Here is a 27814-nt window from a genome sequence, read left to right on the forward strand (position 1 = left end):
ATATATATATATATATATATATATATATATATATATATATGCTATTAGTGGTACTACATAAAATATGTGGAGGTGAACTGCAGATCTGTCTGGTAGAAGGGGTGACAGTGGCAATAAGACACAAAGGGCATTGAGGGTGGGGGGAGGGAGGTGTCACCTCCCGTGCACATGATCGCTGGCTACGCCCGTGAGACTCGGCATATCATAAAAGATGTGAGAGGGAATGATGAGGGGAGCACAAAGACAGAAGGGAAGCGAAAGGACAGGGAAGGAGGAGATCTGCCTAAACTCCGCCTCCGGTCTCGGATCCTCTCGCATTCCTTCTTCACAGCCCCTCACGCTGGAGATAGAGAAAGAAAGGGAAGGAGAAACAAGAAGGCCACGAAGAAAAAGAGGGGGAGCAGTGAAACGACCATGGCAATATCCAAAACGTCTCAGCTTGAGATAGAGTCCGATCCCAGCGCACTTTCACCACCGTCGACCCCGGCTCGGAGCATGCAGTCGCACAATAGACAGAGTCCTGATGAATGAGGAGCTTTACCTGGGCCGTGGACAAAATGAGGGTCATCTTCATCCAAAACGCCGGTTTCGTCGCAGCTTTCTCGCCTTTCTCGTGATGTTGGCAGTGTTTGGGACGACAGATGATGTGAACGAGCCAGAGCTAACCACAGCCAGATCATGCGAGTAAATTGAGGAGTAAGGGGATCGTAGCAATTTATTTAGGCTGTCTTATTTTATTTTATTTTATTTTAATGGGATAGAGAGCTTGCACATATTTATAGCCAGTATAGCATCTCTGAATCGAAAGTGTGCTGAGCTTCCGGCATGCAGCCTGCTGTCGAAATCTGAATAATACACTATATTTTTTTAACTATATTGGCACTAGAATGTATTTTTAACCAATGATAGAGTATGTACCAGGTTATTAAGGTCCGATCCTTTTAGACTTCCGCGCTCATGTAGTAATCCTTTAGTATATAGCAATTATTAATATGAATAGGTAGAAGGAGAGATCTCTGGCCACTATGATCAAAGCCTATTGATCAACTGAGACAATCTGGAAATGTCAGTTTCCACGTGTGATAACATGACTGGCGTCGTTCCTTGTAATTTATTTATTTATTATTACTATTATTAGGCCTATAAGTATTATATTATCGATTTATTTTTTAGGTAGGTAGTGATATATTTAACAGTGGGAAGGCTGTTTTAAACCCTTCCTTATAGTGAGATGGAAACCGCTTATTTATCGTCGCACCGGGGGGGCACCCGTCCCGAGGCCCAGAAGGGCCAAAGCTCGGCGGGTGAGCCCTCCGCTGCACCACCACCTTCAACTCCACCTGCCGGCAGCTCACCTGAGGAGACCCCGACGAGTGGTGATGGACGGAGAAACTCGGGCGTGAAGAAACACCATCACAAGCACAACCTGAAGCATCGCTACGAGCTGCTGGAGACGCTGGGAAGAGGCACCTATGGCAAAGTCAAGAAGGCCATTGAGCGGCACTCTGGCAGAGAGGTGAGCCATTTACACAAGCAGCTGCAAACATCTGTCACGATGCTTTTAGTAAACCCAGACGCTTGTAATTCACAATACTTCTGTAACGCCCTTTAGCAGCCACTACAAACAGCACTGGTCCCAAATTAAGTGGTTTGTTGCTCCCAGACGCGTGTGCACGACCTACCCCCGCTGGGAATTCCCCCACCATGCTCCAAAAAGGCCAGTGGGGCCAGGGAGTTACGCTGCACACATGCAGGGCCTCACGACCGGATGCCGGAGTGCAATTCCGGCTACTGACAGACTTATGGGGACTTGTCTGACCCTCACAAGCTTCACAAAAGTTCCCCAGAAGTGTCCTGCGTCCACGCTCATTCATAATTTGTAAAGTTTTTAAGACATGCATTGCAAAGTTCAGATCAACCCCAAATTCACTCTTATGCGAATGACCAGCATTTGACATAGTCTCAGTCTTTAAAGTAGTAGGTTACTTGTACTGATTCATCACTCTGCACAGTGCCGTACAGTTTTTCCCTTCCCGTTTTGTTTCTATTTTTAAAGTGCCAAGTTTTTTTTCCCCTGCATGGCTCAGTCTGGCACTTTGCGTTTCTTTTATTTGAAAGTGATGAACTGTATATTTGTGGCAGTAAACCCACCATCTGCTGTGATGTCCTTGCAGACCGGCAGATCTCTACCAACTATTTCCACATGTGGCAAAATATGACCCCAGTGCCCATTCTGGCAGGGCATGAGGAAATTTCCACTGAAACTTAGTACAGGCCAACAATGTCCCCCAGCGGATTCATAGCTCCTGGCAAATGCATGTTTAATAGGGGAAGGGGGGCAGCAAACCCCCTGGTACGACATTCCTGTTTGACCTGTCCCACTTGCCAGCTTCTCCTTTCTTCCGTTTGTTTTTCGGCATTATTGCCATGGTAGCAAGTGTAATATGAATTAATGTAATTTCACTAGCATCATAAAACTGTGCAATTGTACTAACTGGACAGGTCAAAGTGTATTGCATGATTGTTGGCTTTGGATATCTTGGAAATCTTTTGTTAAATAATTGACAATGTTTGTCAAATAGTTGGCAAGTTTATTATATTTTTGTTACTAAGCCATAAAGCACTACTTGCCAGTCACTAAATATATAAATAAACCCAACATACTTATGTGTAAGTCAAAAAACTATAGCCCAGTGGCTCCAGTTCTCCTATTATCTACAGCACTGAGCTGAGCTTAGCATTAAAACTTAAAATAGAGAACTATTAATATGGGACCCAAGTCTGTGCACATAGAGTACTCACCATCTCGCAGCTTATGCATATGGCACTACGCTGCTAGAGTTTACTTGACCTCTGATCCAGAGGGAGTCCCTTGTGTCCATTTGGCATGTAAACCAGTGTGGTGAGAACGTTATTTAATCATCTCAGCTGCCCTGAACCTTTTCCTGGCTTGTTCCACAGACCCAGTGAGAAGAACAAAGTGGAGAGATAAACTGATGAAGCTCTCTGTGTGTGCATGCACACACATGGGAATAACGAACGACAGATTAGATGCAAGCATATTCAGCATGTCAGTGAAAGTAGAGCTGGTTTCACCTGGAAGCCCGTTTGTTGTACAATTTGCACGCTCAGTAAAAAACACAAACACCTAACATTAAGTGAAGTGCAGCAGATCACAGAGAACTTGGTGTGGCTTTGTGGGATGTGCACAACCCGTGTTTCTGTGCATGTGTGTGAAAGGTAAAAGGAGACCTGTGGCTATGTTTCAAATAGCTGCATTAAGTATTACATGCCATCTAGAGAGGACTATAGTGAAAAGGTTATGGTGACAGTCAGGCCTATAATGGACACTGACACATGAAAGGCCATCCACAGCAGGAAATTAGATTTAGAAGGTAATGTTAATATCCTGTATGGAGGATCCATCACAGACAGGGGCTGGGGAGTTAGCACAGAGATACAGGGAAGCTCACCACCATAACAAGAGAGAAACCGGCTCAGTTAAAAGGGGTAAAGAGTCATATTAATATGTGCTTAAAGCACCAGATTACATCATTCCCCAACAATGGACTCAATAGGGAGGTACGCAAGAGGGAAAAACATTGGCATTCCTCTGTTATTTTCTATGTTGTACAGCTGATGAGGCATTATGATTCCTGGCTCTGTTTGAGAATACACTTCTCTGGAAAAGTGACGGGCCTCTTTCTCCCACTCACTCTCCCTCTCTCTGCGTCCTCCTAAGTCTGACTCAGACACACAGTCAATACGACAGATGATCATGATCTTTAGACAATGCAGGGACGAGTGAGTTTGTGATGAATACTTCATCTATTTTAATGGCCTGAGAAAGCCCAGAACGATGTCAGGCTCCGCTGAAGCGAAACATGGACTTTCACTTCAAACGAGCTCTTTTGAGAACAAAGTCTGGACGACGGGAGGGGCAGACGAGGCCGCCCCATACCTGGCAGGGATCGACGTGGGCAGCAGTGCAGCGCCCGTTTACTGTGAGTGACAGTAATAGGGGGGTCCACTTAAGAACAAGCGTAGCTGCGTCAGCCAGCTCCGCCAGCTGGCAAGTAGCTGATCTGCGGTCCTGTGTAATGATCCGCATCAAGGTCAGGGCAAAGCAACATGAGGAGATACACAAAAGATATCTGGCTTTCTAGCCCAATATTGGGGAACTGTCTCATTCACTGATTTATCATGCAGTGTAGAATTAACTTCTCTACACATTTTACTTGTCTTTGTGTGTAACTTTTGTAGGCAATTTCTTAGTTCATTCCCTAATTTAAAAAAAATCAGGTATTTTTTGCATGCATGCATCCATCCATCCCACAACAACTGAAAAAGGCAAGCTGCATTCAGCTTTGCAAAGTCAAGTGTCAGTCACGTTTTGGGGATCAGTGATAAAATCCTGATGATTTTGATGAGGTAAAGGAAAACATCAGTGTTAAGACACAAACAACTTTTCCCAATTATGAACACAGCATGTGAACCCCCTGGACCCTGGCTTGTTTATTATGGTATCATTTCTTTAAATTCTATGTAATCAAGGCATGCTCTGGAAGGCAGCTATTCCGGTTTGGGGTTATTTTTATTGATGTACACGGTAATTAGCTTGGCACTCGCTACTGCCTGTGGTTTTTCGCTGAATGGAATAAAGCTGGGCTCCACAGAATACTGCAGTTTAGTCAGGAGGACAAAAGTTTAAACTAACATAATTCAGAGTGAAAAGATGCTTTACAGACCTGATCAAAGAACAACTCGGGGCTCAATCCAGATTGTTTAGGCTACAAGAATGATGTGCTAGACCGTGGGCTCTCCACTGGTTTATTTGAAGAAGGATGCTAACCTCTCATTTATGGAGTACATAGGTTAGTGGTTTGAATGCATCCTGTTGCGGCTGACTCTTAACTGAATTGGCTTTGCCATGACACTGAAGAATCATCAAATCAAGTGTCATTGTTGACTGTTAAGCTCCTTTTAACGGGCCCATTTGGCACGGCAAGGAGTGAATCACTTCCTCATCCCCTGCCCGTTCTCCTGATACCTCCATAAAACTCTCAGCAGGCCATCTTTTCAGGCTTTTTCGAATACGGGCCATTAGCTGTGTTTAATCAGAATAACTAAACATACAAGGCGGGGGTAGTGGTTAGGGTCTTCTCGGGGACTTTTGACAAGGGAGGAAATTTGCTTTGTAAGTTAATACTGACCGATTGATGGAGGATCACTCTAACCTTCAGCTCTCTCTTTCCTCTTCTTAAAATCGGTGAACACTTAACACCTTTCTCACTGCTTTTTAGGGATACATGGTGCAGACTTTATAGGCTTTTCTACCCCGCGCCTGCTGTACGTGGTTGGGATTTCGAAAGAAATTTCTCCACAGTTGTTGGAGTGGCAGTTAGTGCAGACATCCATGCACCAATTTGGATGAACGGCAGTACTTTAGAGGCTATTTGCCTAACCATTACCTTATTGCCAAATTCCTGCAAACCTAATGGCATTTCCATCAGCCTAAGCTGCACTGTGTGTTGTGCTAATGCACAGATGTTAGCTTGCTAACACAGCAAAGCAGAATAGTGACCATGACTGCTTAAATTAAACCTTATAATTATATCAGCATAGTTTTATTAGCATGAAGACTTTAGCATTTCACACAAAGCGCTACTATGTGCTAGTATGGCTGCAGAGTCCCAGACTGGCTCCGAAAACGCTCCCTGTTTCCAAGATAGCGCGCCGTATTGAGTGAACTATTGAGTGACCATTATATACTGATGAGGGAATGACTGAGTCAGGGGAGTGATTTTGGACACAGGCGATTAGTTAACAACAGCTGCTCCCAGAGAAGTCTTTACTATGGAAACTGCCATGTTGCACTGTGTGAATCTGTCCTCTGATGCTTCTGTAATCATGATGATTGAATATCAAAACAGGCCACAATGTTGGTACTTGTGTTTCAGTTTGCAATAGTTTGACCTCAGCAAGGCTTCGTAAGGTCAAAGGTTATTAAAAGTCTCTGTAGGTGGACAGGGGAGGTTTGTTTTTCTTTGATAATGAAATCAAGCATTGTGTGCAGACTGACATCTCATGACGTGTACTGTGGATGAAGTGTACAATTTAAAGTTCACTGATAACAAATCGCATGTGACAGATAAATCTGTTGCAGCTTAATCTCATTTCAGTGACTTTCTGCAGTCACGTCTCTTCCCAGATTAAATCAGCCTATTTTTCAAATCAATTTTCTTGGAAAAAAAGACAAATCCGCTTTTACTTTAAACTGTTAAATGTGACACATTCAAGATACTGTATATCTAGGCGGGGGATTTTTGTTTGCTTGTTTGTTTGTTTGTTTTTTGCTTTTTTTCCTTTGCTGCTGAAGTCACATGAGTGAAAAGTGTTTGTCCTCTCTTTCCAGGTGGCTATCAAGTCCATTCGGAAGGAGAAGATTAAGGATGAGCAGGACATGGTACACATTCGCCGAGAGATTGAGATCATGTCGTCCCTCCGCCACCCCCACATCATCTCTATATATGAAGGTGAGGGTCTTTGAATGTCTACCTGTGAAAAATCATGGACACTTATTTAATTTGAACATGCAAACAAAATCACACATGTCCAGAATTCTTCCCTCCATCAGCTCATTTAGCACTCGTGGCCGAGCTGTAGGACTGTCATGTTATGACATGCAGATGTCATAATAAGTCCTGGACTACAGCTCTGGGATGTTATTAATCTTCTTCCCGTCTGGCTGCCTGGTCTAGTAAAAGTCTGGATGACTTTGACAATTTACATCTGGATTCTTCTCTTTGTGTGTGTGTGTGTGTGTGTGTGTGTGTGTGTGTGTGTGTGTGTGTATTGCATTCACATTTGTGAAAGTTTGTGTTTATAAGAGGGGTGATATTCTAAGGGATTGCCTCTCCCACATCTAAGAGGTCACATCCCCTTGTCTTCTCTGGTCTTGATCTCAGGGCCAGACATCTGCTGATACTTAGAGACAACAGCAGCTGGGAACCAGACTATACTCATGCATGTGTGTGTGTCTGCACATATGTGTCTGTATAAATCCCAGTATATTTATCTCAGTGTATGAACCTTTGTGTGTGTAGCTCAGGAGACTCTGGATTGGCCTCAGTCACCCGGGCTTGCTCCCCGTCTGACTCCAATCCAGTGCTATGCAGCAGGAGGAAAGACCATAAGCCTTCCCTTGGAGCAATATCAACATATGTCTACCCCAGGAAGCAGTTCACTAAATATCAAAGACTTCAAGTCAGACATTGACAACATATTTATTGTTTTGGGCCTCCTTTTTTTGATGAGTCCTCACGAATGACCTTTACATCACCGGAAGAAAACATTAGATTAGAATTGATGGCGACTCTAAAGGTTGAACAGTTCCCATTGATTTTTTTCAACATAGTGCTTGCAATTAATCATCTGATAATATGTAGTATGGGTCTGTTTTCCGTCTCCTACATTCACAACGCACTGCAGTGTGTTTTTTTGTTTGTTTGTTTTTTTGTCATGTGATTTGTGACTCGTGACTATTGTGTCAACATAGCAACAGTTTCAATGCCATTTTCAGGTTAGCTGCCCTGGCATAGCGGCTGCAGGCTGTGTGGTACTTCCCTAACTGGCTTAGCCACTGTCCTTTGTTCAGTTTCAAAGTCCTTAGGTCATTATCAGCAATGTGTATATGTAACAAACATAACTATTTGTCATGGGAACGTGCCAGTAGTCGGTCAGAGGGCTGAATTACCGATGAATTTTATGTGTTTTGCAAGAGAATGATTAAAGAACAGCCAGCTTTATAAACTCAGGCGAGCCTGCATGGTGTTTCTATGTGTGCTGCCTTCCTTTAAAAGCAGTCAATTCTACCAACAAACCTAACCAGACTCATTGCTCTCGCTCTTTGGTGTTTCTCCTCAAACCCAGCGTTTACTGTTGTGGCCTGGCCTCCGCCCAGCCTTGCTTTAGAGATGTATAGGAGGCCTAAAGATTTGTGTATCCGGCAACACCCTCTTCAACAGCCCCTGCTAACTGCCTTGTGTGAAGCAAAGCTGAACCAGATGTGTGCGTGAAGATTGATTTTTACCACTCCCTCACATTCTGCATCCATCAGCATGCTGTGTGGGGACATTTAAAGTATTTTTTTTTTTTTTTTTTGCTCTTTGCTCCTCAGGCGAAGCTATGCAGTGCCCTCCTTTTAAGAGAAATAGTCAACCCTACAAAATGCTCAAGCAGCATGAACTGATTCAGCCAGGGGGGAAAAAAACCCAAACCCTTCAGCGTGAGGGGAATCTTTAGAAATTTACCTTCTTACAACAAAATAAAAAATGATCACTCTTCTTGTGTCCCCACAGAAAATACAAAGCTAAAGCTAAGATCTTGCCAATTCTGTTACCTTGGCAGGAGTTCACTTTCTCAGTGCTGCTTCCAGATTTTGTGCTAAGCTAAGCTAAGTCGCTGACTATATTTGCAATGGTGTTAAATTTGTCAGCTAAATCTAGGCAAAAATCAGCCTATATCTCCAAATATCTTAAGTAAACATGATAAACAAAGGGAAAAATACCCTACAGATTAATTAAAATGTGCTTGTTTATGGCCTACTTTAGAATTATCCCTCCACTCCTCTGTGTGACTCTTTGGCCCTTGTGCAAGTTTTCAACAACAGTCTATCATCAGTGCAGACACTAGGACAATAGGCGCTAATTAGTCAGATGTGAGGGCATGACCTGTGAACAAAGCCCAGTGAGTGACAGCGAGGCTTTAGTGGTGGCTGGCGTGCCCAGTGGGCTGTAACAAACTCGAGTTATGTAAGCCAGGTAATTACCTCACCGCAAGTGCTCAAAGGTAAATGGGAGTGCAAGCTGAGAATTGGCTCCCCCAGCCTAACCCCATCAAGGTTCGCCGTGAATGTCACCCCAGGTCACTCCTCTGTCCACCAATCAGAGAGCTGAGTCTGCTTTTGCCCTCCCAAGTGCTTGGCTTACATCCCGTCTGTTATTTCCCGAGCTGCCAGACAGTCACAATCAGGGAGCATTACCATCACTCAGCAACTGTGTGTTTTTGTAGAGGATTATATCTTTAAAAGAACCCCAGGAGAGGAGGGGTGGGGTGCTGAGGAAAGTAGTGTGACAGACTGTGAAGGTGCTCACTCAAGAGTACAGAAAGCGGAGGCCCCCACCTCAGTGACCCTGCTGTGTGGGAAAATCAACACGGACAATATGTAGCAACATGGCTGACTGTGTTTTTCTAGCCTTTTTTCCCCTCTCTCTTCTTCTCCTCTCTCTCCCTAACCGCTGTCATACTCTTCATGCCAAGAAGCATGTTGCCAAACTGAAATTATATAGCGGATGGCTAAAAACTGACACACAATGATATGTCTGGTGAGCTGTATTTCAATGGCGATAAAAATGAAACAGCATTCCTCTAAAAATCAGCACACGTGTCACCAGGTTTATTCATTTTGCTTCGGTCGTAATAAAAGTTCAAGGTCCAAAAGAGAAAAAGCCTGCTTTGTAAGAGTAGGTACAGAAGATAGAAGAATATAGGTTGGTTGTTAGAAATATCGGACTGTGTTGTGAAAAGTGGCAACATGATGCAAAGCTCAAGCTGTAGCAGAACCTCCACCTGAGCCTGTGAAGGTAACTCTTTCTCCTTTTCTTTTTTTTTTTGTGGTCTGTTTTCACTGCTCTCCACTTGCTCTGCTCTCTGAGCAAGGCCTGATTGAGTTAACAGCCCCTCCCTGCTGTAGTGTTGTGAAGGAGCCAGGCACATGAGGTGGGGTCTGGGTGATGTAACCCTGGGAGAAATGTAGAGATGTAATGTGTTGCTTTGGAATTTGGATTCCCAATTCCCTCCAAAAAAAACAAAGGGCGGAGTAAACGTTTTTTTTCCTGCTTTTTTACTTAATAATGCTCATTAATATTTTTATTAAGAAGGCAAAATGAACCTGGGCAGACTTAAGAAGCTGTCCTCCCATACCTCTATGTTTTTGGAAAGTCGGTAATAATGTGTTGCTATTTTCTTATCATTTCTCAGTGTTTGAGAACAAGGACAAGATCGTGATTGTGATGGAGTATGCCAGCAAGGGCGAGCTGTATGACTACATTAGCGAGCGTCGGCGCCTGAGCGAGCGGGAGACGCGGCGCTTCTTCAGACAGATAGTCTCCGCCGTGCACCACTGTCACAAGGTGAGAAAACTCATCCGTGCCTTCAGCTTGTGCACGCTGTGCTCTGTGTCTCTTACACACATAAAGACTTTAAGTCCTTAATTTATCCTTCACCATTCCCCTCACACATTCAGACGCATAGCTAGTATAATCTGCCAGCCCTGCACGGTGTGCTGTTCTTGGCGCACTGGTTGTAGAGAGTCATCTGTTTCTGAGTGAAGATAGAATGCAGGCCAGTTTAATTCAGGCTTACCCTCCCATTACAGAGCAGGGCAACAAACAGGCCCTGTCTTTAAATCTGTGCTCAAATCTTGCCGCACACACACGGACTGATGTCCTGAGCTACCCCCAGAGTCATTCTCCAGAGATTAAGTTTGGTTCACACCCACATCCACACCTCACTTACTCTGCTTAAAACCCAAAGATCCCATTGGCTCCCCACTTGTCACACTTTTCCCAGCTGTAGATAGGGATGATGTCATAGTCTTCAGCTAGGGGACTCCCAGACTAATCTCTATAAATGCTCCCCTTTTCTTTTTTTAAAAAAAGAATTTGCTTTCATTATCAGACTCTAAGTCATGGCCGCGGCGCTAAACAGGACGTCCTGGCCTGAATGTCAATTGTCCATTACCTGTATATCTTCCCCAAAACGCCAGCCTTTGCCCCCAGAGGCTAAGTTATCAGATGATAGACGATTGGTTCACAGATTGGTCCCAGACAGCCATGAATGATGAGTCATTACCACCAAGCGCAACCCCTTGCTGGGTGGGGTGGTGTGAGTCACAGGCACAACAAGCAACCAACCACTTCTTCCTTGTGTTCACCAATCAGAGTCATGTGAAAATGAGCACCATGTTAGACAGTCACCGACAGGAGATGCAATGCTGAGCTGCGCAAACAGGCGGGGGGTGACGGATGAAGTCACTCCTCTGCATCTGAGCTGGGTTCTGTCTGTCTGCGTACCACATGTTAATTCCTGGATTTTTTTTCCCCAACCCGTGCATTAACAGCATAGTCGCTGTTTTATCCCATGATGCTCTGAGAACATAATTCATACTGGGAGATAATTACAGGCTCATGTTTATGTCACACATTTGAGCTGATTTAAAAGAAAGTCCCAGCAGATGTCAGCTTGAAGATCTTCGAGGGGACAGGACCAATTAAAGAGTACTAAGCCAACAGGCTGTCTTGATTTCCTCAAGCTATCTTTGTCAAAGTAAATCACACATACATACAAATGCAATGGACTGTTTATTGCTTGGAACCCTCTTTAATGAAAAATGAGCTGATGCATGCATCAATCTTTTTCTTTTTTCTCACTGCAGAATGGAGTAGTGCACAGGGATCTGAAACTGGAAAATGTGCTACTGGATGAAAACTGTAATATTAAGGTAACCTTGCCTCTTGTGATGGTCTGGGATGTGTTGGCAGCCAAAGCCTTGTCTCAAATGATCTTTGCGTGAGGGAAAAGAAATAATATGACCTGAAATTCTAACTTGGCCTTGTGTTCACAGATTGCTGATTTTGGGCTGTCCAACCTCTACCATAAAGACAAGCTACTGCAAACCTTCTGCGGTAGCCCCCTATATGCTTCACCGGAGATCGTCAATGGGAGACCATACCGTGGCCCGGAGGTGAGTCTCAGCGGAAATAGAAATTTAATCATTTATTGCCCTCCCTGAAAATTCATTTTGGGATGAACCGCTAGTGATTACAATCATCATGTAGTCAATATACAAACTGGTGGGTAGACTTTCTTCTCAGGCCCTTTGATGGGATTAGTCCATAGTCCAAGGGAGGTCTCTCTCTTTTGGGTCAGCATCCCTCCCCTGTCCTCCCTTTCCTACAATATTCAGGGGTCTTTGAAGTGAGGAACCAGGGGATCGTTTTTCTCACTCTGTCTTCAGATTAACTGGATTGGAATGAGCTCCCCAGCCTCAAAGCGCAAGCGCTGTCTAAACAAATACTTTTGGTGAAAGAAACAGTGAAAATGTCTCCCCAAAACCACTCATTCTGCAAGTGCAGAGTCACTCCGAAGGGCGTTGTCACTACAATTACATCAGATGGATAAAACAAAGCAACAAGGAGGAGGGGGGGGATGTTGAATTTTTAGATTTCGTAGTTAAACCGTTCAATTTAGTGCGATTCACTGTAATTTACTCGAGAGTGCTAAAAACAAAATTATAGAACCACAGCTGGGATGAGGCCACAAATTACAGCGAGCAAAGACAACAAAAATAGAGCATGACAATAGTGAGTGGCCTGTCGCATACTCAGGAATGGACCGACGATGACACAAAGAGTGAAACATTCACGATGCTGGTCATTGATTACGTCTCAAAACTTTAGCTGCCCTCATTAAAATCACAGCCCACTGTATCTGCCCCCAACTACAGTCTGTACACTTATTCTGTGCCATGCTCTTTGTTTCTCTCTCTCTCTCAGTCACACAAACACACACACACACGTCAACTGCATGTCTTTAGCGACTGTCAGGAGCTCAGCATATCACAGTTGCTATCTCTGCTGGTCTCATTACCCTCTTCCGCTCCCACCACTCTGCACCTCCTCAAAACACCAAGTGTTATGTAACATTTTTGAAAGCCACATTATATTGTGAGAGAGTGTAATGTGTCTGTGCACAAACAAGTCATGGCCCACCAAAATACCTGCCGTTGTCATTATGTCTTTGAGAGGCCTGCTGGAGAAACAACATCATATCATATTGCTTATTGGTGTGTAGAGTAACTCAAAGCCCAGTCTACTCAGCTCATTTCACAGCATCCATTTTTTTAATGCCATGAATCACTAATCACTGTTTCCTCCAGGTGGACAGCTGGGCCCTTGGGGTGCTGCTGTATACCCTGGTCTATGGAACTATGCCGTTTGATGGGGGAGACCACAAGAACCTCATTCGCCAGATTAGCAACGGCGAGTACAAAGAGCCCACTCAGTCCTCAGGTACTGCTGGAACTTTTGGCTCAGCTTGCATTCCTTTTGGTTTGGGTCATGTTAGGAAACACACCTGATTTCAGTGCGCTGTGTAAAACAATAGCATAAACTGTAATTGGCAAATCTAATTCAGCTGTGCTGCAGATAGAAACCACGAGGACTCTTTTTCTCATAAATTCCAGAAGAATATGAAAGCCTTTAAGATGTTTGTTCATACGCTGTTTGGGGAAGCATGGATCAGAGCGCTCTGGATGTTCACATGTAGTGGATGCAAATTGCATTACACATGATAAACAGTGACGCTTTTATCCAGACAGCATAAAGAAGCACATCTTAGCTGAGCAACAAGACATTATACTTCTTATTCATTTGCTGGTAACATGATTTTTGAATAAACTACAATGGAAACAAAATATAACTTTTTGTGCTAAAAAGAGCAACTTTTTGTGGAAAAAAAATACTCTTGAAAAATACTCAGTGATTCATGTTTTTGGTATAGGTGTAACAGTCTTTGAAATGAAAAAGCAATAGCATATGATTTTAGTATTTGTATGTCAAATAATGTGCAGCGTGAAGCACTCAACAGATCTCTGTTTACTCCCAGATGCCCGTGGACTGATCCGCTGGATGCTGATGGTGAATCCTGAGCGTCGAGCTACAGTGGAGGACATTGCCAATCACTGGTGGGTGAACTGGGGCTGGAAGAACAGCGTGTGTGACTGCGAGACCCAACGCGACCACGGAGGCTCGCCCATGCTGGCCCGTTTCATCGACTGGCAGAACCGCACTGAGCCACGTGGTTCTGGAGCCAAAGCTGCGGCCATGCCCCAGCTGCTGCGCCAGAGGCCCAAGAAGTCCAAGAAGGAGAATGTTGAGGCAGGACAGACGCACAGTGGAGGCGAGGACAAGCCAGGTCTAAAGAGACCCAAAGGCATCCTGAAGACCAGGGTTACCGAAGAGCACCAATCTGTAAGTCCTGAAGAGGTGGAGCTGGGTCAGGTAGCGCTGCCTCAGCAAGCTGAAGGTGGAGAGGAGGCGTCCAGCCCAGACCGAGAGGAAGAGGAGCCGACGCTGGGAGGAGTCTCCCCAGCCAAGATCGTGCCGTCTCTGCCCAAAAAAGGCATCTTGAAGAACAACCAACAACGGGAATCAGGGTACTACTCTTCCCCAGAGCGCAGTGAGTCCTCCGAGCTTTTAGGGGGCGCCAGCATGTCTCTGCTAGCCACCTCCCCACCCAAGAGAGCCATGGGGAGAAAGGGTATCTTGAAGCGAAATGGCAAGTACTCCACCTACAGCGGGCCTCCCTCATCAGCGACGGTGGCCGGAGTCCTCGGTGAGCCTCCTCCATCGACCGACTCTGGTTTGTCCCGCAGTCAGAGTCGTCCCTCCAGCATAGTGGGGGAGGACAGCTCCGTCCTGTCCCTGTCACCCAGCTCCCTCAGCGGGGCCGAGTGGCATCCTTCCACACCCCACCTCCGCCCAAACATCAGGGCTTGTGTCTCGGCTGAAAACCTGCTGCAGCTCGCCAACTTTAAAGGCTTCCAGGCAGCCCCGCCAATCCAGGGACACAAATTCAGCCGCGGCCCCAAAACAAAAGGCTCCCCAGGGGACAATGGCAGCTTCTCCTTGTTGGGGGACCTGGAGGACATGACTCAGGTGTACCAGCAAGCCCTGGACATCAGCAGCAACCTCAACTAATAGATGGGTGGAAGACAGAGAAGAAGAGGGATTTTAACACGAGTGTGTGTTTGTGTGTGCGTATGTGTACAGATGTGTATGCGTGACACTAACGACCAGTGCGTTACTGGGATCGGCCTTTCGTAGCTTGTGGCTTTTTCAAATGGGGTTGAAATCTCGATGGAAAAGATGCGTCGCTACACTCGCACACACGCACTCACACACACGCAGGCACACTTCTCTGGCTAGAAAACATTTAGTTAAGGTTTCCTGTGCAGGAGAGAGACAGAGCTGGCATGAGAGAATGCCACCCAGTCAGCTCTCTTGGCCCGCCCATAGACTTTGCTGTGTTCAACATGTTTACATATTCAGCAAGAAGGCAAGTTAGAATCACAAATGCAGCGATCAGAAACTGGTTGGCTCTGCTTAGACATCACCCATTTCCATGTATGAGTTTACAACAGCACCTTAGAACTCAAAACGGAGCATATGCTTTTGTGATCTTTACTTCCTTTAAAAAAAAAAGAAAGAAAGAAATGAAACAAACCAGGGTCTTGTTCCAAAAAAAAAAAATAGCATTGCTGATTATTTATTAATATTTTGTAGCTTTAGTTTTAAGTGCAAAACTGGTGGGCGCTGGCTATTACTGGAAGAGTCCAAAGCTCCTTGTCTCCAACTGTGTTTGTGGAACTGACATATATAATTATGTTACTCGGTGACGAGAAACATCTATATACCCCAATATATAACTGTGTCTGTGTATGTACAACACGCAGGCAAGTATACCTTCATAAAAGCATATGTCCTATATATGTTTATGATACTAGGAAATATGTAGGAAGTGCCTTTTTTTGATTCATAATACAAATTATGTATGTCATTTCCTTAATGTGGAGGGAAAAGCCAGGCCAACCTGTCACCAGTTGTGCTTTTTTGTATCATGTTGTTTGTGAATGTAGAGAGACCCAGGGCCTTCATAGCACAGCTGACTAACTACTTACTCCCTTCCCCCCATCAAAGCCCATTCCTTCTACACAGGTGAAATTACACACAGATACACCAGCATCTACAGGCCAAGAAAACAAAAATCCTTCCTCCGTGGTCTTTGTCAGTGTTAAAGTTTGTAGTTTGGTTTGTCGGCAGTTAAGGCCTGGTTGAACATACTTTTGTTGGCAGGACAAGAGGTCTGGAGGGGCTCACCTAGTGGGACATCTAGTGAAGGGAGATAGCACAGACAACATCTCACAGTCCTGGAATGTGTCTGGCTATAGCCCTAGTTCTTTCACATTTTTTGGGCCTACCTGAAAAAAGTAAGAGGTGTTTCTTTCTTTCTTTTATTTATTTATATTGTGGGGTTTTTTTCACTAAAGAAGATTAGGTGCTTTCCATTGCTGGGCTGGTTAATATTTTACCCCAAGCTCTTCAAAGGAGCTAAGTAAGGTGGTTTGTTTTAGCTCGCTGATGACGCAGCAAATTCCTCAGAGGGAGGCAGGAGACGTGCTGGTGCTAGAGATCTGTACTGGCCCCAGCCCGAGTCAGCACAGGTGGGATCTGCGGTCAGTGCTCGGCCCCTCCAGCTGTGTATACTAGTTCATTATGTCAACCAAGCACAATTAGCCAGCCATTGTTTTCATTTGAGCGTGAGAGAGAGGCGGCGCGTAGAGACTTATAGCTAGAGGGAGAAGAAAGGTGTGAGAAAGAGTGATGCATGGAGCAGTGGTGAGATTAGAGCAGTCTTTCCTGTAAAACGCAGAAAAGGTCGAGGTGTTAGAATAGTTTTAGTTTTTGAAGGCTTTGTAACGTAGACTAGTGAAAGTAAAGAAAGTGAATAGAAGGAGCAGAGGAAAAGTTTTTGTTTTATACCAAAGAAGTAATGAAACTGACAATGATTCAGGGGAATGGGTGAGTCAGGGGCTTGTCAGAGTCCTTGCATTTTTCTTAGGAATCTCCCCAACCCCCCCCCCCCCCCCCCCCCCCCCCCCCCCCACGGTGTATGAAATCATCCCCACATTGGCTTGACCTGCTTTATTTTTCTTCTGTTATTCCCTAACAGAGATGCTGGAGGCTGTTGATATAGCTTGTCTTGAGGGTCATTGTGTGATCCCAGTCTTCTGTATGGCCTTAGAAATTGTGATACACTTTTCAACAGCAGCAAAAGAAACGTCAAAAATTGGAGAACGATGACTGACATCATCCGATACGTTAAATGATGTGAGTGGAAAAGCATGTCGTGGGGGACCCCAAGGGAAAAAGATCAAGTGTTGAATGTTTTCAGCGGTGGCATGTGCGAAGAAAAGGTCCTGGGTTCTGACTCAAATGAAAGACCCACTGCGTATTATATTGCATTTTATTGCCTTTTGTATTGCATTATATTGTCAACTGGATTTACAGTGAAAAAATTATACTATGTTAGTATTTTGTTTTATTATGCTTCTGTTTTTGATTTTCCAAAATATAAGAAATGTTTTTATTGCTTTATGTTATGGCAGAAAAAAAATACTTCCTTCCTTGAAGTGTCACAATTTCTCTCCAAAGGAAAAAAACAACAACAAAAAACAAACAAAAACAGCCAAATCTGGTGTGAAATTGGTGAACTCGCACACATTTCCCCCTGTTTTTGGAATACCCACAGGTGAAAGTGTTAGCTGGAAAAAAGAGCAAAAGACTGACATTTTTACTAATAGCTGACTGCAAGAAATTTTTATTTTCACATCTACCAAAGCAGGGGAGGCTAAATATGCTGGAACAACACCAGGAGGAAAAAAAAAAAAGGAAATAAATCAATGGAAAGAATCTGATGATAAAACATTAACTCTGCCAAACTGGAAATAACTGGTGCATATCTGTTAGTTAGCAGAAATTCTAATCATAGGAAAACTTGACTGGATATTGTTATGACAATAATAATAAATTAGTATTTTATGTTATTTAAGCATTATTTTGGTTACAGCTTTTTACTATTGCGGGATATTGCCAAAATTTCTTTTATTGGTTTTATTTGTTTTTAATCTGTGGGTGATCCTGGACTGCCAAGGTATTGTAAGTTGCGTGCCTTTGGTATCTTTCATGATTTTTTTTCTTCTTTTTTTAAATTTGATAATGAAAATTATTATCAATGTGGTTTTTTTATACTTGTATTTATTGATCAAGCCATTTAAAGTTGATGTCAAAGTACTTCATGTTCATGCTTTGACCTGCTTAGGACTTTAGTGTTTTGTGTTCATGACGCACTGCACACAGAAATATTGTTGCTTCTTTAAAATAGAGTTGTGTCATCTCATTGTGAAGGAGGTGGTCAAGTATCTGAGGAGAGACAAATCAATAAAAGTTCCTGAAATCCTGTAGAATGTCTTAATCTGTCAACTCGGGTCAACACGATGCCCCTGTAGTACTGTATCAACTCAAATAAATGGATCTTGAAGGTAATATGTGTTTTGTGTGCTTTTTGCTATGCATAGTCTTTTTATTCTAGAGCTTTGTCAAGTCAAGTGGCTTCAGTCATTTAACATCAAGATTATACAGGATTCATGCAAGGAGAACCTTAAATACATCTAGGTATAGAAAAGATGGCTTTGCATTTAAAGTTAAACAGTAATCTATATAGTCGCCATCTATAGAGTTCCAAAAGCTCCCTTTAACACATGAATGTCTTCAAATATACCTTTTTTTGGCAAATTATTTCTGGTTTATCCAGTGGTTGAACTGGATATCCAGAGTCTTTTTTTTTTTCTTTCAGTAGGACACATGTTAATTAAACTAGTGAGATGGCCTCATTTCTGTTTCCTTATTAAGAATGTGTGACCCAAAAACTTTCACCAGTGGATTTAAGATGTCAGCGGCGGTGTCCTGTTTTCATCATTAGCTTCAAGTTAATCAGTCTGAATTTGTGGGGTCAAATCATTGGGGTCAGAATGGCTAAAGTATACTTTTTTTGGACACATTTTGAAAGTTTTTGCCAAAGCTTCGAGAGCTTTTCAGAGTAGGTCGCCAGCCTGTCAAAAGTCGAGCTACCGATGAAAATGGGCCATTCAGGGCACTGAATTCAGCCAGTGTTTCCACACAGCCTTGGCTGCTGTAGTGAAATTAACTTGATGGTTGTTAAAGTGATACCCCACCCAAAATCTGTTTTTCAGGCATTTAAAAGACACTCCCAGTGGGCTTCAGCTGTGGTTGTAAAATAGAACTGTGGTTCTAGTCAGCCTGAATTTACAATGAATTCCAATACTAACCTTTTTTTTTTTTTACAGTGGAAACGGAAATCACATGACCAATAGGAAGATCACACACTAAATAAGGCTGTCTGGCCCATTAGTGGTTGTAGACATTGATTTATCCGCAGTACAGCACCACATCCTGCTTTTACATTGTTCAGAAGAGCTCACTGTCTAGATGCTGTTTAGTTTCTCAAGAAATCAAGTTCCACAGCATCTCTAAAATGAGACAGATTCAAGTACTGGGATGCTGTTTTACTTTCTAGTCAGTACTGGTGAAGTAATCTTGAAGTAACTATTAAGTATTCTGCTTCAGTGAACAGTGTTTACTGTTTTGTGCTGCAGACTGAGTAGTGAAGAGTTAATTAGACTGACAGTTATAAACCAATTCATTACATATTTGTTCACTAATATAGGATCTCCTAGTTGGTCCTGTAGCAAATATTCTTTATCTACCATCCACACCACCTGGATCAGAAATTATTGGTTAGATACTGATGATCGTCTCATAACTAATAAGTGATCCCTGATATATTTCTCACTTGTACTATCTTTCTTCTTTAACCAAGGCACTTTTTTGTGTCTTTCACTCTATTAGAGGTAGTTCTCCTTTATTGTCATCAAGTCTCTCAGGTCTCTGGTTTCCATTATGATTTCCTATTGTAAAAGAGATAATACATCTAGTCTTGTATGACTGATTGATTTATGAAAGAACAAGGCAAGTGATAACTGCGGAAACGCAAGTGTGAGCCCAAGCTATGCGGCCTCTTGTTTTGCCAACTAGACACTGATAGCTTTTGTTTCCAGCTGATTTGGGTTGACGCGCAGACAGAAACAGACATACTTGTGGTATGAAGGTTATCATTTGCTGTCCATCATGGTCACAACCAAAATGAGTTTCTTGCATGCCTTTTTTTCTTGACTTTCTCTGCTCTTTTGTCTCTTTATGCCACAAAAACCCGTATTAGATGAGACCATCTGCTTCACCTTTGACAAGCAAGCAGTAGAACAAATATAAAACCATGACAGTAAAATCTGTTACCTGATGTCCCAGATCTGTGAATCTTTAACAGTGAACGAGGACTCGCCACATGTTGACGATCTTTGTACACCAATAAGGCAAATCATGCCAAATGCAGGGCTGGCTTACCTGAAAATGTGGAGGAAATGCATATAAAACAAATCCTCTGGGTAACTGTGTGACAAAAGTGTTGACATTACATGCTTAGCGAATAGTATTGTCTTTTTTTAATCCAGCAGACTTGGAAAAAAAATCCAAAAAGTCTGTATATATATATAAAGATACAAGACACAGACATACTCGTCACAACTATAATACATACATCAAAGGACTTGAGAAACTGATTCACAGGATTTGAAACTGCTTTAACATGGCACAACTGAGGATTCTGCTGAAATCAGAGTGAGAATCTCCAGTGAGATAATGGGGCTAAACATGCACTATGCTCACCTTAAAATATTTAAGCTCACGCATAAACACTGAATCAAGTATATTCACACCATAATACAGTTTCTGCTTGATAGTTTGTCAAAGCAACAATTTTCCTGTTTCAGTAAAGAGTTGAGGCAATGCAAGAGAAAAGACAGACAGTTTTTAGGTGAATATCAAGCTCACTTTGGGTTTCTGATGCTTGCTCAATAACCGAGGTAAGGAAATCCTAGTTTTCAGCAGGAGAAACATTTCATCACTCATCCAAGTAAATCCGTGAATGTGTGAAGAAATATTTCTCTTGCTGGAAAAAAATACAGCCAAATGAACTGTCGATCAACAGAAACATCACAATCAACTGTCTGGGTACCACTTAGAGTTATTTGTGAAAGAAAACAGCAATAGCAGTGAAGCGTAGATCCACTGAAAACAAAAGACATTGAAATATAAATTGTAAATATGTCATAGGAAGTGGAAAAAATAGCATAAGAAGTACTGGTGGTGCCACTTATAAAACATGCGATATATAGAGGTAATTAGACTCACATTAAAAATAAACACCAATATCAATTTTTTAAAAATGACCAAAATCACATCTATATGTTCTATAAATCTTTATTTTCTTACAGGATTATAATGTAATGTTATGCAAGCGTCCAATGGAGCGTCTTTTGCATGTTTGTGCTCCATCTATAGGAGCACAGTGCACTACTGAATACCACTGATCTATGTTATTTGTATAAAACATATCCTAAGTGTGACTCACTAGACACACCAGGGACTTAGTATCAGTTACACTAGTATTACAGGCAGTGCAGAATTATTAGGCAAGTTGTATTTTTGAGGAATAATGTTTTTATTGAACAACAACCATGTTCTCAATGAACCCAAAAAACTCATTAATATCAAAGCTGAATGTTTTTGGAAGTAGTTTTTAGTTTGTTTTTAGTTTTAGCTATTTTAGGGGGATATCTGTGTGTGCAGGTGACTATTACTGTGCATAATTATTAGGCAACTTAACAAAAAACAAATATAAACCCATTTCAATTATTTATTTTTACCAGTGAAACCAATATAACATCTCCACATTCACAAATATACATTTCTGACATTCAAAAACAAAACAAAAACAAATCAGCGACCAATATAGCCACCTTTCTTTGCAAGGACACTCAAAAGCCTGCCATCCATGGATTCTGTCAGTGTTTTGATCTGTTCACCATCAACATTGCGTGCAGCAGCAACCACAGCCTCCCAGACACTGTTCAGAGAGGTGTACTGTTGTCCCTCCTTGTAAATCTCACATTTGATGATGGACCACAGGTTCTCAATGGGGTTCAGATCAGGTGAACAAGGTGGCCATGTCATTAGTTTTTCTTCTTTTATACCCTTTCTTGCCAGCCACGCTGTGGAGTACTTGGACGCGTGTGATGGAGCATTGTCCTGCATGAAAATCATGTTTTTCTTGAAGGATGCAGACTTCTTCCTGTACCACTGCTTGAAGAAGGTGTCTTCCAGGAACTGGCAGTAGGACTGGGAGTTGAGCTTGACTCCATCCTCAACCCGAAAAGGCCCCACAAGCTCATCTTTGATGATACCAGCCCAAACCAGTACTCCACCTCCACCTTGCTGGCGTCTGAGTCGGACTGGAGCTCTCTGCCCTTTACCAATCCAGCCACGGGCCCATCCATCTGGCCCATCAAGACTCACTCTCATTACATCAGTCCATAAAACCTTAGAAAAATCAGTCTTGAGATATTTCTTGGCCCAGTCTTGACGTTTCAGCTTGTGTGTCTTGTTCAGTGGTGGTCGTCTTTCAGCCTTTCTTACCTTGGCCATGTCTCTGAGTATTGCACACCTTGTGCTTTTGGGCACTCCAGTGATGTTGCAGCTCTGAAATATGGCCAAACTGGTGGCAAGTGGCATCTTGGCAGCTGCACACTTGACTTTTCTCAGTTCATGGGCAGTTATTTTGCGCCTTGGTTTTTCCACACGCTTCTTGCGATCCTGTTGACTATTTTGAATGAAACGCTTGATTGTTCGATGATCACGCTTCAGAAGCTTTGCAATTTTGAGACTGCTGCATCCCTCTGCAAGATATCTCACTATTTTTGACTTTTCTGAGCCTGTCAAGTCCTTCTTTTGACCCATTTTGCCAAAGGAAAGGAAGTTGCCTAATAATTTTGCACACCTGATATAGGGTGTTGATGTCATTAGACCACACCCCTTCTCATTACAGAGATGCACATCACCTAATATGCTTAATTGGTAGTAGGCTTTCAAGCCTATACAGCTTGGAGTAAGACAACATGCATGAAGAGGATGAAGTGGACAAAATACTCACTTGCCTAATAATTCTGCACTCCCTGTAGGTGCATGGTGTCACCATTTTATATGCCAAGATTTCACTCATTTCTAGAAAACCTAAACAAACAACACCAATGAAATGAACTTACTATAGTTAGTTTCAGCATTATGAACACAGGCATGGGAGCAGGTAGAGGTGCAAAACCCAGTTTCCCAAATTGCACAAGAACACTAAAGTCTGAAATGCTCTGGATGCATTAATGTCACTATCTGTGTAGTAGCCTTTTGGAGGGGTGGGGGGCAGTTGAAAATTGACAGAGTCACAATAACACCAGACAACATGGAGTACACAGTTCATGTCTGGCTCAGGGAAGAAACAAGAGTGTCTGTTTTTAGGACTTGGAGACTCAGTTGATTGTCAAGGGAGAACATTGCTGCTGCTGGGTTAATTTGATCCACATTTTGCAAGCGGGAGTGGGTGGGTAGTTGGAAACTCTGCAAGCCTTTCATGGCTTTGGTATTGATGAGTAGGACTTTACCCCTCGCTCGTGCTGGCCAGACACAAGCTGCAGGCACTGGAAGATGAAAAAAAATACATACATACTTCTACAGTACAGAGCAGGATCCTCACACACAGACACACACACACTGAAACTGTTGTTCTAAGTCTGAAATTTTCTTTGTAAGCAAGTCTGAGCTATAAAAGCAGGAGTTAAACCTTCTATTTATAAATCCCTCCTACATCAATACGCATTTTTTTCATGCTGACAGTAAACTTCAGAAAATTGCATCAATCATTGTCTAAGGTCATTGTTTCTTTTGGGAAGCTTTCTCAGAAGGAGGAAGCTAATTGTTTCTGGAACAACCACAGGCCTGTTTTTTGTTTTTTTGTTTGAATGCAAATTCCAGTTGTCTAAGTTAAAGACTATGCAATACAATAGGGAAAACAATGATGGCGTAATTATGCAACAATTTGAATCCTTACAGTAATTAAGTGTCAGTCATATACAAAAACCAATACAGACGGTGGAATGAAAAAAAAGAAAGAAAACCTTTGAAACCTCAACAGCTGTGCCTCTGATATTGATATGATCTGAGTTTCAAAAGGATTTTTTTTTATGTCTTCAGAACAATTTCTGGTTCACTTTTCGACCCCTAAATAAAGTCCAGCTGCTAGGCCCTCTGAACTATTCCCTCCTTTACCCTCCTCCCTTCATCTCTAGAAGGTGAGCATGTTTGCCCCTGGAGGGCGGGGTGTGAGGGTTTATCGGTGGAGACCTACAACTACACTTTCCAAAGCACCCCACAGACCCCTCCCCAATCCCCCATCCATTTGGTCTTTTAGCAAGACCCCAACTTTTTGCCCAGCAGTTATGGACGTCTGCATAATGTTGAAGGATATAAGCTTTTCTCTACCCCTAGCTTGAGGCGCTGATTTGAAAAGATTCCTCTCCCTCTGCAGCCCCCTCGAGCTGCAACTGATAAAAGCCGTCACACGCAGAGGGATTTGAGACATGAAAGCTGGAGAATTTACATGCACTCCAAATCATTTTACAACTCCTTTCGTCTCTGGAATAAATGGCTTCATATGAAGGGGGGGAATGGTGGCCAAAAAAACCCCAAAACAGCATTGTATTGGCGCATCTGACGGCTGTTGCAGGCAGGATGTTCACCAGTGAAGGTCTAAGGTGGCTGTTGTAAACTGAGCTGCCCTTTCATTGCAGGAAAAATAAACAGAGGGCCAGGCCTGAAGAAAGTCCTGAGTACAGTGGAGCATGTGTTCCCTGGGTTAGCTGACACATTGTTTTAGAAATAACAGTCTGACAGGCCACTTTCCACGCTTTATCGCGACCTCATACACACAAATGCCTGAGCGCACTCGCATGTGCACATTTTTATAGGCGAAGGTTCATTCTTTCTCAGTCTTTCTGAAAGGTTTCTAACTCAAATCTCCGCAGGACTCCTTTTCCTCTGCTCTGCTGAGATAACATTGTGACTGGATATGGAATGGAATAAACCACCCTCCTTTCCTGTTCAGCTTCCACTCCTCTATCGCTCATCCTCCATCCAGCGGCCCCCTCCGCTAACCCCGTTCTTCATCCCTCTCCTGTCCAGATGGCTATTTTTAGCGGCAGTTCTATTCTGGAATTTGTTGCTGACTGGCTGCTGCTGGGTGTCTGGGCGGCGTTCTCTTCAGGAATGTCTGGCCCACTCTCAAACCACTCCAGAGTCCCAGCACAGGGTGGATGGCTCAGGGCTCTGATTACAACTTTAAGCCCACTGTAGCTGGAGCTCATTCTTTCTCCAGCAGGAACTCAAAGCTCCAGCAAGAAGAGCAATTTTCTCAGTCTTTTAACACAAAGGCGTTTTTTTGTGTTTATCTATACATGTGCCCTAGTGCTCATGATGCATAATCCACGGTCCATAATCCTCCACGGTCCTACTGAACTCTGTCACACACACACACACACACACACACACACTCTCTAACTCACTCACTGGCCTGCACCAGTTACCAGTCACTTTGTGGAGCATTGGACTGCCACTACCTCATAAGACTTTGTTGTTACACTATCTCTTACCGTACATTACCAAATCTCCATTTGCACTATTTGCCCATTTGCACTACTCTGCCTGGTTTGCACTCAATGTCATTTACTCATTATATTGTATATTGTATAGCTTTCTTGTTATATGTAAAAATTGTATTGTATTTATTTATTTAAATTTTACTTTTTAATTATTTTACTTGCATTTTTAATCACTCTTATATTTAAATGTTCATTTGCTATTTTATCTAGGGATTGAGAGTAACGTAGTTTCTATTCTCTGTATGTCCTGTACATGTGGCAGAATTGACAATAAAGCTGACTTTGACTTTGACTTTGACTTTGAAAGCATGTAATAAAACAAGCTTTGAAGGATAGAGAACTTTCCCCATCTGGTCTCGTGCTGGATGAGAAGTTTGACACCACTTTCATGTTTAATCTTAGCTTAACACAAAGACTGGAAACACGAGGGAGACCAGTTAACTCAGTGTAGCTGTAACTTTGTATAAAATCTGAAGTATAAATGTGAGATTTAACCCTTGTAATGTCCTAGAAAGTTGCTCACACTAGTTTTAGCGGGTGATGACCCATGACTTAACTTAGCCAACAGTTTTCATCCAATAATATTTTTTCACCTCATAATTAATTTAATATTCATATACATGTAAATACTGTTTTGTTGGCCCCGAAAGCCTTTCATCTTACAATATACCCCCTGTTTTAATTTAGAAAACTGTTTAAATTTACTCATTATATTAAGGTGCTGGTGAGCAGATTTGATCCTACCTGGCCTTTTCCCCCTTTTTTACTTATGGGCTTAGCTGAATGGCTGCTGGTGGTTAGTGCTGTGCTTTACTTATTTACTCGGTAATGAGCCAGCGTTGCCGATACCAGTACCGATGCTTTAAAAATATAATGTTTAGCAGTGTGAGAGTAGTGTCTCATGAAGTATGACATGAATCCTCACTAATCTGACACAAAGTCACTGTGATTTTTACTTTAGACAATAATAAGTTAATACAACAAAGCACACCTCTCAGCATTTTGTGTATTTTGAAAGTGCTTTTTAAGGGAGACCTGGAATGTAAACATGCCTGTCTCTGTAGGACTTTGCGTCCGTCTGTTGTTTAAGTCTGCTATGGCACAGTCACCAGAAAAAGGTTCAGACATTTTTCATAGTGCATATTTGAGGCGTGCTTTTCATTTCCAAAAAGTAGTTTATTTAACACAATTTATATAGGCTACATACTGAACTTAGATAATAGAAACAAACTAGATCTGATATCAGTACCACAGGGATGGCCATGAAAGTTATATCAGTTTTCTTAATAAATTCAGAGTTCAGCATATCTTCCAAAATGCTGAACCAACTCTTTAAAGTAAAGGTTAGGGTTAAACGTAGGCGTGTCACGATTGTATTTAAAGTTTGTTGAGTCTCCAGGAAATGAATAAAAATCAATGCAATGCTGCCTTGCTTACAATTTCTGTGTGTTTGTGTGTGCTTGCTTGTGCGTGTGGTCTGTGAAAAGAAAATAAGCAGCACTAATGGGAAGTTTTTCCTGTCTTGGATCAGGCTTAAGGGGTTTCAAGGCAAAATTGTTTGCAGTCAAAAGAATGCCGTCCAAGCCCACCTGTTGCTCATGATTGCAGAGATCCGCTTGAGCTGGGCCTTTCCGAGAGGCATACTGCAGCATGCCACTCAGTGACATAAATGGACTGGGCTAAACAATTTACTTGAAAGCATAGCCCAAGCAGAGACAATAAACTATGATAAAATATAATATAATATGTTCATTATATGCATTCCTGAACTGCTGAGCTCTGGAAGAGATTCACTCGACTGTACTGCAGAAGTTTTGGGTGGGGGCTTTATCACCCAAACATTCAAAAATTACAGAGGTTATTTAGAGCAATGCTGCTACTTCCATTCCAGTAAATCATTGCTCTGTAGATGCAGTCCCCCAGGCCACAGTCTGACGGGTGCATTTCACATGCATCATCTTTAATAAAAATAAACCCTGTCCTTTGAAATAGCAGCACAATTTCTTCCACTTAGTGAATGGTTTTCAGGCCAAAAGATTAGGGCATGAATGGGTGTGAAAATAACACAATGGGATGCATCCAAATCTTAAACATCTTAATGCACTCTTTGCTTCTTTAGAAGCCCGGATGAGGAAATGCCTCTATGGGATGTAATGCTTTGATTGTAAATCAGTGAACTCCACATAGTGCCAGTCCTGAAGCTGCTGATAAAAAATTCCCATCACAAAACATCTTGCTCTTATTAGTATTAGGATGTACATAATCAAGTATGAAAAGTGAACAGTCAGCAATGTAAGCATGGATGTAGCTAATTGGTCCTGGCTCCTAATAAGGGGATGTGGGTTTAGCTCCAGTACGGTCAGGCTGGATCTAGGCTGCGCAGAGGAAAGAAATGAGACTGAGAGGGAAGCCTGTGAGGCGCCGTGGCCAAGCCGTCCAACTAACTGGCCAGTC

General features: G+C 42.7%; 1 protein-coding gene across 1 annotated transcript; it reads left to right on the plus strand.

Moving 5' to 3' along the window:
- Positions 1–204: 204 nt before the first annotated feature.
- nuak1b (NUAK family, SNF1-like kinase, 1b) lies at positions 205–18227 on the plus strand. Its single transcript, XM_004563788.6, has 7 exons — positions 205–1516; positions 6416–6536; positions 10042–10193; positions 11498–11563; positions 11687–11806; positions 13001–13133; positions 13729–18227. The coding sequence occupies exons 1-7, from the start codon at positions 1232–1234 to the stop codon at positions 14820–14822; spliced, it is 1971 nt and encodes a 656-aa protein (XP_004563845.1). The 5' UTR covers positions 205–1231; the 3' UTR covers positions 14823–18227.
- Positions 18228–27814: the final 9587 nt, after the last annotated feature.

Source organism: Maylandia zebra, linkage group LG7 (genome assembly GCF_041146795.1).
Source record: "Maylandia zebra isolate NMK-2024a linkage group LG7, Mzebra_GT3a, whole genome shotgun sequence".
In the NCBI taxonomy this organism is placed as follows: Eukaryota; Metazoa; Chordata; class Actinopteri; order Cichliformes; family Cichlidae; genus Maylandia; species Maylandia zebra.